This window comes from Castor canadensis, chromosome 5 (assembly GCF_047511655.1).
Source record: "Castor canadensis chromosome 5, mCasCan1.hap1v2, whole genome shotgun sequence".
Lineage (NCBI taxonomy): Eukaryota > Metazoa > Chordata > Mammalia > Rodentia > Castoridae > Castor > Castor canadensis.
Genome location: NC_133390.1, coordinates 178,850,763 through 178,863,455, shown reverse-complemented (window position 1 = coordinate 178,863,455; position 12,693 = coordinate 178,850,763). Strand labels below are relative to the sequence as shown.

Here is a 12,693-nt window from a genome sequence, read left to right as displayed (position 1 = left end):
TTACAAAAGCAGGTACTTATAATTTTATATAAATACACGCATATAGTACACATTTTATATAAGTACACAAAAATACACATTTTTACGTATCTGCACGTGAACGTACATTTTATATAAACACGCACACTTGCGGACGCGGGATTCGAACCCGTGCACCCCGCCCCCCTTCCTCCCCGCCAGCCGGGGCCCCGGGCGCCCCAGTGCAGGACCGAAGGCCTCCGCCCGTTCCCCCGGGCGCCTCGGACGCCGCTCCCGCAGCCCCGCGACGCTGGGGTGGGGCGGGGCGGACCGAGGACCGAGGTCGGCGCGGCGCTTCCTGGGCCCGGGGCCCGGCTCGGAGCGCGGGGCGCTGGGACGCAGTCCCGGCCTCCCCCTGCAGGCGCTCGGCCCGCGGCGCCCCCTGCCGGCCGGCTGCGTTCCCCGCCCCGGCGCGCAGGGCCAGCGTGGCTGCCGGTGCCCTCCCGGCGCGCTCCCCCGCCAGCGCAGGGCGCGCAGGTTTGCTGGGCCTACGCAGGGCTCACTCTCCTGACGCCATGTCCTGCCCGTCCTCGGCGCCGCCGCCGCTGCTGTCCCGGCTCAGGCCTAGGTGACCCCGCCCCCCCGGACCCAGGAGGGGGCGGGGCCTGGCCGCCTGGCGTCTCCGATTGGGTACGCGGCTGGCGAGACGCGTCGCCCATTGGACGTGTACTTCCCGCCTTTCCACAGCCGCAGAGGCGCCGCTGCTTCTCTAGCGGAGCTCAGTGGACGCTCAGTGTCGGCGGAGGAGGCGGCGGACGCGGAGGCCTCCTCAGCCGGCAGGTCGGGCGGGATGGAGGGACGGGCCTCCCAGGCCTTGGGTCGGGCACCCCACGTGCCGAGGGGAGACGCCGGGGCCAGGCTCGCGGCGGGAATGGCGGCGGGGCGGGCGGAGGCGGGAGCCGGGGCGGCTCGCGGGGCGGCGGGTGAGGCGTCGCGGCCCAAGATGGCCGCCGACCGCGCGGAGTCCGCCTTCCCTTCCCACTCCTTGTGGCCTCGGTTCTGCCATGGCGGCCTGCCCGGCGGCAAAGCTGCTTCTTGGACAGGGAAATGCTACATAGCAGAGCAGAGGACCCATAAAGGGGCCTCGTGTGCGTGACGGTGACTGGGAACGGGAGGGACACGACAAGTCGGTGGGGAAGGAGGCTGAGCTTTGTGCTCGCAGTCCTGAAATGGCGTCAAGGAATGAGGTTTCAAAAAAATTTTTAAAGGTGGGAGGCAGAGAAAGGAAGAAGAGAGGCGTGCGTTCGTTGCACGCGAGCCCATGTCTTTAGAGACACCCCTGGAACAGCACCCCGAGATTTGGGCGGCCGGCCAGGACGGGTCCCCTTTTTTCCTCAACGCGCACTGCGCATGCGGAGCGCGCCCACGTCGCCAGGCCCCGGGCGCGTGCACGAGAGGGTGCGCGTGCACGGGGCGAGCGCGCGTTCTGGTGGAGCCGTTCTGTGGCCGGGCACGTGCGTGTTCGTCCCTCCCGTGTGTCATTAATTGCCCATTGCGTTCGGCCACTGAGTCGAGAGTTTTTCTTGTTTCCAAGAGTGAACAAGTGTGGCAGGAATCCCTGGTGAGGGAGGTCTGGCTCGTGTTCTTTCGCTAGTTTCGTTCGTGACCTTTCAGCAGGAATTTTGGCATTAATTTTACCAATGTGTGAAAACAGGGCTGGAGTGAATGGTCTTCAAGCTCGCTAGCTTTCGCTAGAGGTGTGTTTTGATGAAAAGGTGTGAAATGCATTCAGTGAAGGATTTTTCAAGTATTCCGTTTGGTGTAACCCGCAATGTTTGTGTATAGTGTGCTAAGCATTTTAAAAGGAAGCTACATGGCATGGAACAGATTGTAAGATACCGAAAATGTTTTCTTTTATAGGCATTTCTTTTGTCCTGTTGTTTTTAAACGAAGTCAAAATGCCAATAAGACCAGATCTCCAAGTATGTAGTCCTGTACCAAAGGAATTGCTTTAATTCCTAAGATCACTTTGTGTTTATAAGTACTCATTACTATATCGTTAGCAATTGCAAAGCCTACATGTTTTAGGAAATGGTCAAGAGTAATTTAAAAATATACTTTCATTTAGTCAATAGATACATTTCCAAATGCTGTATAAAATATTAAACTGAGTCTTCGTATTTTCTACATTGAAAAAAAACGTATGTACTGTTCAATGTATTATGCCTGGATATTTTTATCAACATTTTCAAATTGCAGGATACTTATATTTAGATAAAAAATAGGTTTTAATGTATATGTTTAATATGTATTTCACTACAAGATTGATTAGTGATCCAATTGCAGTTGGAAAACTCCTAATTACTGACAATGTACTTTAATAGGGATGGCAGGTTTATACAGGTTATAAATATTATATTTGGGTAATGCTTCAGTTATATTAGTTGGTATAGTTCTTTCAAGGTGTTTTTGTTAGTATTTATAAAAGTTTCTTTAAACCCTGTTAAGAACTTAGCATTGCAGCTGGTGTGGTGGTGCTCGACCATAATCTCAGCTATTTGGGAGGGTAGGAGGATCCCAGTCCAAGTCTGGCCCAGGCAAAACCACAAGAAAATCTGAAAAAAAAAACCACCTAAAGCAAAAGAACTGAGTACATGGATCAAGTGGTTCAGCACTGGCCTAGCAAACTCAAGGCCCTGAGTTTGAACTTCAGTACTGCAAAAAAATAGAGAGGTGCTGGGCTTTTATCGAGGTATCAGATATAGTTACTCTAAAGTTGATTTTACATTTTTCATCAAGTTCTTGTGTTTGACATGAGGACTTTAACAATACATCTGAATAAGAATTGGAAATACTAGTAAAATTTGACTTTCCTATTAAAGTCTTGTTATCAGGTAACTCAGTTGCTCCAAATTGAATAGAGGGGATTTTTTTTAAATGAATTCATATTTTTTAGCTCATTGTATAGTTTTTATGTGAAACCAGTTCTCAAATTACTAGATTACAGAGGTGACTCATTTTGGTTTTGATTCATTATGTACTGTTAACTGTATTTTTCTAGCAGTTAGAAAAATGCATTGATGACGCTTTACGAAAAAGTGATTTCAAACCTTTGAAAACGCTTTTACAAATTGATGTTTGTGAAGATGTGAAGATTAAATGCAGCAAACAATTTTTCCACAAATTTGATGACCTTATATGCAGGGTAAATATTTTTGCTGAATGGTTCTTAAAATTATTACACTGAATTTTATTTTCTAGAAAGAAGTGCTCCATTATTAATAATGAAGATAAAGGTTTTAGCAAGCTTGCTTATAATTATATACAAAATTTGTGTTTACGTAGAGTTACCATTATTAGGTATTAGATAAACTGGAGGAAAGCAGCTTACCTATCTGAATTTTAAGCAACTTGCTCTTTGTTTTAAACAACCCATCAGCATATTTTTGATATGACACAATGTTTGGTACTTGCAAAAAAAAAAAAAAACCCAAATCCAAGTCTCTCAATTTGATTTAGCATATCTGAAGCATTTTCATATTTGAGTAAAGGTGATTGCTGCCAGTCTCCCCCAATATCCAAATTTTCTTATCCTACAATTGAATAAGAATTTCTTGGATTCATTAAATATAAGAAACTTTTAAGAATGGAAGGGAACTGATACCATTCTAAAGTTTCTTGATTTTTATGCAGATCTTAAATTTTGCCCTAAGTTTGTCATTCATTAGCTAGGTGGTTTGGGGCAGGTTGCTTTAGTGATTCACACTTTCATCCTTTCAGGGAGGTGATGATAATGATTCAGGATTCATGAAGATTAGAAATATGTGCCTAATGCTCCATACTGTTTTGTATTTTCAGAAGTTTAAATGTATACTCTTTATTTTAGGAACTTAGTAAAAAGGATATTCAAAACATTTCAACCATTCTGGTTTCTGTTGTAAGATGTGGTAAAAATATCAGTATATTGGGACAACCTGGACTTCTAACCATGATAAAACAAGGACTAGTTCAAAAGATAAGTACAGAATATGTAACATACTTGTGTGAGAGAAAATATAAAACTGCATGCTTTCTATTAAAATAAAAAATGGCCCAAAGTGTTGAAAAGTAATGTAGGAAGTTCTAGATTGAATTTTGAGAATAAAATAAATCTTTTATAACTTGCGGCATATACTACAAAGATAAAGATCCCAAGGAAACATAGTATGTAAAGTCACTGTAATCGTGTGGAGTTAAGGTCTCAAGATTCTTCTAGGCCTTTATATGCTTTATTTTTTCTTTAGCTCATTTTAATTACTAATTTTATTTTTTATATTGCTTACTGTCTCATATACGAAAATATAGGATATTGGTTTTTGTGTTTTTATTCATTTCTGTATAGCCAGCATGTAGAATAATATTTGGAGCATAGTATGTACTCATATCTGAATTAATTGACTAAGGTAAAATAATATTAAGACTTTTTAAATAGTAATGATACCAAAATAAAGTGTCATGATATTTTGTTTCAAGTATCTAAACTAGGAATTTTTTTTTTACTTTAAAATATTTATTTTGAATGAATGAGCAATGAACATGTTATGAACAAATGATATAATATTTACTCAGGATCCAATTAGTTAAACCTTATTGATAAAAATTTCTTTGGGGTTTTAGAAAGCACAAAGACAAATGAGATGTGTCACTGGGACAGAGGATGTATTATTAAAAGTGTTATTTTTGAATCACTGAATGCTGAGATATTCAGTAAGTGGGTATTGGAGTGATTTTAAGAAGATAATGAAACTGTTACAATGCTTTAAATTACAATAATTTTTAAAGAACACATAAAACATACTCTAGTTAAACTAGGAATTTAAAAATAGAAATAAGGGTCTTTTGCCTGAATTAAGATTAACTACATTCATTCACATCTTAAACAACAAGAAAATATTAACCAAAAAAAGAAAAGCAAGGAGGATGTCCAGAAGTGTAATCTTAACTGGGGCATGATGGTTCATGCCTGTAATCTCAGCACCCAGGAGACCAAGGCAGGAGGATTGAAGAGTTGAGACCAGTTGTAGGTACATAGTGAGACTCTGTCTCCAGAAAGCAAAGTGTAATCTTGTTTTTAAATAATACTGGAATTAGTATTTTTAATGTCTCATTATTTCTAGCTTTGTCTTTTATTCAAATACAGATAAATATTTTTAAACTATTAACATGGAATTCAAAATAACTAATATGTACATTTATTATTTACATGGTTACCTGGTTTGAAAAATCCAAGGAGATTATACTGAGCCGAGGAAATTCAAAAGATGAAGCTGTTATAAATATGATAGAAGACTTACTTGATCTTTTGATGGTAAAAATCATATTTATTAACTGATGTTATAAAACGTGTTTATTGAGAAAACTCTTTGTATTCTCTATTCTTTGATCCTAAGAATCACTAACATACTGGTTAGTATGTTAGATAGCTTAAAGCATTTAAACTTGTTAATATTAAACACTTGGTTAATTACAAAGTTAAATAATTATGCTATGAATTAAAATATAAGCCCATTTTATTGCCATTTGTAATGGTTTGTCATAGAAGATAGCAAATCGTTAATTGAATATTACTCACTTTTTTAGGTCCTGTATGACATCAGTGATGAAGGTAAATAAACATTTATGTTGGAATAATAATTTGCTCTTAGATTTTTAATATAGTTTTGTAATCCCTATAACATTGACCTAATATAAGGAACTCATCATCTAATTCAAGAATCAACAAATCTTTTCCATAAAGGGTCAGATAGTAAAATTATAGATTTTATAGACCAAGTGAAAAACACTGTGAATATTATATAGGTACTTATATAGTAAGAAAGAAAACAAAGTTCTAACATGTTTTGTTCATGCAGTTGAGAATATAATTTTTAGTAATATTGGTCTACTAATGAAAATAGCATTTTTTGAGGAAATATAACTTACGTAATTAGGGTTCAGAGTTTTCAAAGTTGATGATAAGTGTTCATTTGCTAATGTTTAAATTTGTAATGAAATTTTACATAAGTCACAGTAGAAACTGCCTTCTCATGCAAACAGTGCCAAATACTGGTATCAGCATTCATGAGGATGTTCTTAATTGGGCTTCTTCATTGCTCAAAAGACATTGATTGAATTCTGTTAGTTCTTTTACAGATATTTGCCTTTTAGAATGTCATTGCATTAGAGACTAATCACTTACAGTTGCAGGCTATGAGAAAGTTAGTTGTACAACTAACTGGATTTTGAAATATGGAAATTTTCTTTGCACTAACATCAAGGTCTGAAAATAATTGCTGGACCTGCAATTGGAGCTTGGAAAAAATACATCCCTGTAAATCTGTGTGAGAATGAAGATCTGCTTCTTGTTTTAACTTTTGACAGCCTAGGAAACACATAAAGCAGCGTGTATTACTACTTGCCATTCAATGATGTTATTCATCATCAAAACGGCTATTGCAGTGTACGGTCATCGTACAAGTACTACTTTGTCTTATAATTCATTAAGCAGCACTCTCAACTCTGCTGCAAAACTAGTTACCAAAGCAGTCAGTATTCAGTCATAATGGCCGAGGACAGTTCTTGTTCAGGAAAATTTCATTCTTGTCCCAGAGTATGAAAGTCACAATAAAGCTTTGCCACTGTTAAGCCATTGGACTGCTGTCTGATAGGGCAAGGTAGGGTCCTCCTCTTCTATTTCTGGCAAAAATTCAAATAACTCATGAGTGAAGGAAGTTTACCTTGGGCAATAAAACGTGACAGATTCAGGTATTTTTCTGAGCACCTACTGATGATTAATTTAGCCATACAAAAATAGACAGTGAGTTGGATTTAGTTCATGTGACAGTTTGTCAACTCTTGACCTAATGCAATAAAATTTTCTATAGCAAACAGGTTACAGAACATGTTACAACTCTTCCTTTCATGTGTGGCTAGCAAGTGTCTTCTGCCAAACAATCAGATTCGATTTATGTTTGTGTTGGTTGAGAAAGACTTTTCCAGGATTGGTAATTGAGGGTGGTAAATTATTTATACATAAAGCTCTTCACAGCATTCAAAGCCAAAACGTTTTAAACAGATTGATGATTTGAGTAGTAGTTGATCTGCCTTTTCACTGATTTGGTGTTTTTTTTTTTTTTTACAGTTGACATAACAATCTAGAATAAATAGTTAAGTTCTTAGGAGAGAAACCAGTCCTAAAAGCACCAGCAATCATAAAGTTATCCATCAATTTTTAAAAGTAAATCATTATCTTTTCATCTGATTAATTTTTTTCTTCTTTCAGTATAGTCATGTTGTAACGTTTTATATTTGCTGATGCCATCTTTCCATTGTTCAAAATCATTTTTAAATCTGCCTGATGGAGTGGCATGTAGCAGGATCCTCTGAGTAGATTTAGTAATGATTGCAGATGGTTTAGCTCGATGCTGGCTCAAATCATTTACAGCTTCATGAGGGCAAAATGCACTGATAGTCTTTACAGGTGCTTCAGATATGTGACTAAAAACTAATGAGGCAAGTTTTCACAAATGCCTCATCTAAGAATATGTTTGAAAGATTTAAAATTAATGTTTATCAATAATTTAACACTTCTATTCAGGTAAAAAGCAAGTAGTGGAAAGTTTCTTACCTCGAATTTGTGCCCTGGTTATTGACTCAAGAGTGAATATTTGTATTCAGCAGGAGGTAAAGTCATTTCATTATCTTTTGAAACCTAGAAATGAGAAAGTGAAGAAAATTTTATAGCAATTCATCAAAATAAAAATTATTTTATGTTGCACTAAATTTCTTGGAATGTATTTCTATTGTCCAGTGAATTCATTGCCTAACAATATATTTCCTAAATATTTATTTAAAATTCATAACTATATGGGTTTATGTATTCATGTAACTCGTGAAAACAAATAACAGTATCCTGATATTAGGGGTTCTGACGTGTTTAGATGCCAACATAACCTGTACTATTGTATATATATTTATATGCATATAATTATAAAAACAAAAATTAATGTGGTTTTTTTGCTTCCTTAGATCTTATGATAGAGTTACTGTAAATGCATCATTTTTCAAAGGTTATAAATACTTTAAGTACAGGAGTCATTCTATATTCTACTTTGGATAGCCTATGGTTTATGTCATTTTATATTCACTATTTTATACTTGATGCTCTTTCCTTTGACATACTCCAGTCTCTGCATAAATGTAGTAATTACAAAAATTGGGCATCTAAGATTAACTTGCTTATTTCTCTAAGTACTTAGTGTTTCACTAATTATAAAGTTAACTGATGATCTCTTTTCGTTCTTTTCCAGACTTTAAAAAAAATGAATGTTATGCTTGACAAAATGCCTCAAGATGCCAGGAAAATACTTTCTAACCAACATATGTTAACTCTCATGTAATAACTTGTACTATATTGCTTTTATTACATGTTCAAATCAAGAACTTAAAGAATGTTTTATAAGACAATAAGCCAACTACGAGTTTGAATTAAATAAGTGAAACTGTTAAGCTTTGTAAATTTTTGATATAATAGATGAATGTATTTCCTCCAGAAGTCAGATACTAGACAATTATAAATTTTAGAGAAGTCCCCCTCCCTCAAATGCATGGATTTTTTATTTAAATACTAATTCAGTATATATTATTATTTTAATTCACAGGAGTAGTATGGGAGAAAGAATTTTAGAAGCTGGAGGTAGGTATATCTTTTCAAGATTTGAAGTTATTTAGAAAGTATTTTCCTGGCATCTTGAGGCATTTTGTCAAGCATAGCATTCATGAATGGTACATATCTTAAAAATGATATTAGCGTTATAATGTTCTAAGCTTATGCAAAAGAATTATAAGCCGTTTCTGTACAATCAAGCAATTTTAAAATTACTTTAGTAAAAATAAATAAATGAAAATGAGTATCTTTGGAACAAAACAATAATTTGTTATTAAATATAATGAGTTAGATAATTTGTACCTAATGGTAGTTTATGAATAATCACTTAATTTTCCAGGAGATTGGGATTACTTGTGCTAAAATATTGCTCAATGATATTTTATGAAATAAGTAGTTCTAATTTTGTCAGAATTGAGATAAACTTTTTTTAGTGATACTTAGTATTTGAATTCAAAAGACTCATGCCTGATGGCAGGTGCTCTGCTGCGTGAGCCATACTCCCAGGCCTGATAGACATTTTAAAAACAATGATTTCAATCGAAAAATAAACCCTGGCTTAAAATACCCATGTTAGCTATAAACATCATATTATATAAAAGGAAAACAAGGATTCCATTATTTATATATTACTGTATAAATTATTTTGCAATATACAACTCTAATGAAATGTTAATTTTTGAATAGTTAGGAGTTTATTAATTTTTTTAAATTTCATTTTTTACACTATTTCCTTCATCTAAAAAGCTTGCAACCTATAAAACATTTATGAAGTTAATTTTCATAATTTCAGATCACACACTGATTAATAATTTTTTATAGATTATGAATTACAGGTAGGCATTGTGGAAGCTTTATGTAGAATGACCACAGGAAAACAAAGACAAGAACTGGCATGTCACTGGTTTTCAATGGATTTTATTGTTAATGCTTTTAAAGGAATTAAAGACTGTGAATTTGAAACAGTAAGTAGAAGATAAATTATGGAATTTGATAAATATTTTTGTTACTTGTGATTTTTAACAAGCTTTGTCTCTTTTTAAAATTAGGATTGTAGGATATTTCTCAACCTGGTAAATGGCATGCTTGGAGATAAGAGAAGGTAAACTTAGTGCTACATGTAAGCATTTGCTAATGAGAAACAGACTCAACCAATGTTGAACCTTTTAAAAACATAACTATTTGTCTTATTATGTTTGAGTCTAAAATTGATACTTAATTTAAAACAATGGTTCATATAGCTTAACCTAGTCCATTACTGCACTGTTAATCAGAAATAATCCTCTAATGGCCTTGTTTTACTTTGCATTTCTTAGAGGGAAATGCATTTTATTTCATTCATATTAATAATTTGAATGCCTAAATTTAGTTTACTGTATTTCAGAGTTGCATATACATTATTGTTTTGTGTTTGAGCAATAATAAAATTCAAGTCATACATATTTATCACACTGTCTCCTCTGTCTTCACAGTAGAATGAAAATATTGCAAGCAAATCATCCTCATTTGTAATTAGCATATATATGTAGGATTTTTCTGTGACTATTTTAGCCTCAGGAAGAAGAATGAAATGATTCACTCATTAATTTTTAATGACATAACAGTAGTATTTTCAGTGCCTGGCACTGTATAGATGTTCTTGATGAATGAGTTTATATTTGCTTTACTTGTTAAGGAAGTGAACAATAGTGTCAGGGTTACAGGCAAGGAGTGATACCACCTGTATTTAAATTATAAATTCTCCTTTTCCTGTAACATGAGGGTATCATTTAACCTGATTTGCCTCAGTTTCCTTGGCTATAATAGAAGAGTATTAATAATATCTACCTCATGTTTGTTGTAAAGAGTAAAATGAATTAATATACTGAAGTGTTTAAAATAGTATCTGACCACAAAAGCTTTCTAAGAATTTAACCATTTTATTTAGTAAAATTATGAATTCTACTTTTTTCCTGTCTAAATACTATGGGAACTTCCTTGTATTAATAGTACAAGCAAAATTAGGATTCTCTGCTCATATTTGATAGGTTACTCAAAAATCTTGGCATAATTACTTTAGTCAAAATGATAGTTTGAGTAGTATCCTCAAAGAAATAAGCTTTTTTTAAACCTAAGCAAATTTCCATTAAGCACTTGTTTTTAAAAAGTAATAGCTAAGAATGATGCTATGAGTCTCTAATTCCAGCTACTCAGGAGGCTGAGGCCGAAGGATCTCAAATTTGAGGCCAGCGTGGGCAACAGAGAGAAGTCTTTTCAAAAATAAAACAATAATTAGAAAATGATAGACAGATGATTTTATTTAAAATGTTAAAACAAATGTCTGGTTTCCATTTGATTCTAGGGATGATTTCTATGACTGGACAGAATTATGCTGTGAAGGCTTATTAATTTTTTCCTTAAAATGTTTTGTATTCCAGAGTCTTTACATTTCCTTGTTTGTCAGCATTTCTTGATAACTATGAGGTAACTTTGAAATTTAACACGTTTTAGTTATTAGATAAATTTTGATGCAAGAGTTAAGTGAATTATGGGTTACAAGTTAATATAAAACACTAAAATAGTTATAATTAGATCCTAATACAACCTCTCCTAGTATTCTGTAACTGAGCCACACCAGTATAATTTTTTGAAATAGCGTATCTGTAGGCAACCGTTACTGAAATATGACGGCTGTAGTTCTCCACATTTTCTGTCTTCTTAATCAAGCCCTTTTTAGTTTATCAATAATGTATACTCAAAGTAATATTTTCAACCTCTATTAGCACTTGGAATGTTTTTAATTTCTTGAAGCTAGCTAATTTCTGTGTAAAATAGTGAAATAGCATTTTCTTTGTTTTTAAATTTGTCTGAATGTTATACTTTTCTAATCATTCTCTTCACCTTCTAATTAACTTTTTTCTTTTAAAAAAGATTCAGGGAACTCTTACTCTGTTTTATAGAAAAATAGTATTGCTGGATTCTAGAGTCAGAAATAAAGTCAAGTAAAATAATTAAACCAAAAATATTCAGCCCTGAGTATAACCTGATCATAATTTTTCATTTTCATTTTATAAGCATAGTATATAATAATTTTATATTTATTTTATTAGTTGCAAATACCATCAGATGAAAAACTTGAGGAATTTTGGATTGATTTTAATCTTGGGAGCCAGACTCTATCATTCTACATTGCTGGAGATAGTGATGTAAGCTTTAGTCCCACTGTGTTAATCTGTATGTATATGTATGCATAATTTTTTTTTAATTTACTTTAAGAATGTGGATTTCTTTACTTTTGTAGCCATTCTTTTAATATATTTCAGTATTAGCCTTTGTAATTTATGTAGTAACCTGCCAAGCTAATTAAAAATGAAAATTATATCTGATGTTTTATTGTAACAAAAAATAATGCTAAATTTTAATACTACTTTTACATAAGCTTTTCAGAAATAAATTACATATTGATTATACAAATTTTTATATGTACATGAACAAAATGAATTACCCTTAGAAAAGACAGCACTGGAGGCTGGGATTGCAGCTCAGTGGTAGAGTGCTTGATTAGTACGGACAAAGCTCTAGGTTCCATCCCTTGCACCACACTGAGAAAAAAAAAAAGATAGCAGCTACTCAAATACAGACTCACTCTATGAAAACTAACAATAACTTATAGAGATAGTTGTGTTCACTCATAAAACCTCTTTGAAAGTAGTGAGGAATTGAATCTTGTTACATTGGGAAGTGAATTTTAGTTTCTTTCCATGCTATATCATACTCCCTTAAACCTTCCAGCCAGGTGGAAAGTTTTCTACTAACCTGTTTATTACATGAGAAAAATATTTCAGCTACCACCTCATATTTGATACACTGACATACACTGAGATCACATTTACCAGTGTCTGAGTCCAGAGTTGATCAGCATTTACTAATGTAGTCGTGGATGGTAATATTACAAGGCTCTGAGTCTTTTTAGTCTGTTTCCTTATAGAAACCTGCTTTTTTTCGGGCAAATTCTTTATAAATAACATTGGCCAAATACGTCTTGGGATTTCCACTCACTTTTTAATTGTTGA

The 12,693-nt window shown here is 35.1% G+C and overlaps 1 protein-coding gene and 1 long non-coding RNA gene across 2 annotated transcripts in view; one reads left to right on the top strand and one right to left on the bottom strand.

The window, feature by feature from the left end:
• The first annotated feature begins 4,043 nt into the window (after window positions 1-4,043).
• Window positions 4,044-12,693, top strand: part of Sycp2 (synaptonemal complex protein 2) — a 51,490-nt gene continuing 42,840 nt past the window's right edge. Inside the window, exons 1-9 of the mRNA XM_074075044.1 lie at window positions 4,044-5,305; window positions 5,578-5,602; window positions 7,574-7,659; window positions 8,286-8,371; window positions 8,637-8,671; window positions 9,464-9,606; window positions 9,691-9,743; window positions 11,059-11,104; window positions 11,731-11,826. Of these exons, the coding sequence (XP_073931145.1) occupies window positions 5,201-5,305; window positions 5,578-5,602; window positions 7,574-7,659; window positions 8,286-8,371; window positions 8,637-8,671; window positions 9,464-9,606; window positions 9,691-9,743; window positions 11,059-11,104; window positions 11,731-11,826 (675 nt within the window). The 5' untranslated portion in view covers window positions 4,044-5,200. The remainder of the gene's footprint in view (window positions 5,306-5,577; window positions 5,603-7,573; window positions 7,660-8,285; window positions 8,372-8,636; window positions 8,672-9,463; window positions 9,607-9,690; window positions 9,744-11,058; window positions 11,105-11,730; window positions 11,827-12,693) is intronic.
• LOC141423440 (uncharacterized) lies at window positions 5,210-12,474 on the bottom strand. The gene is made up of 3 exons (XR_012448331.1): window positions 12,126-12,474; window positions 7,604-7,687; window positions 5,210-6,672 (listed from the first exon to the last, which is right to left on the bottom strand). It is a non-coding gene; the product is annotated as an uncharacterized lncRNA (long non-coding RNA).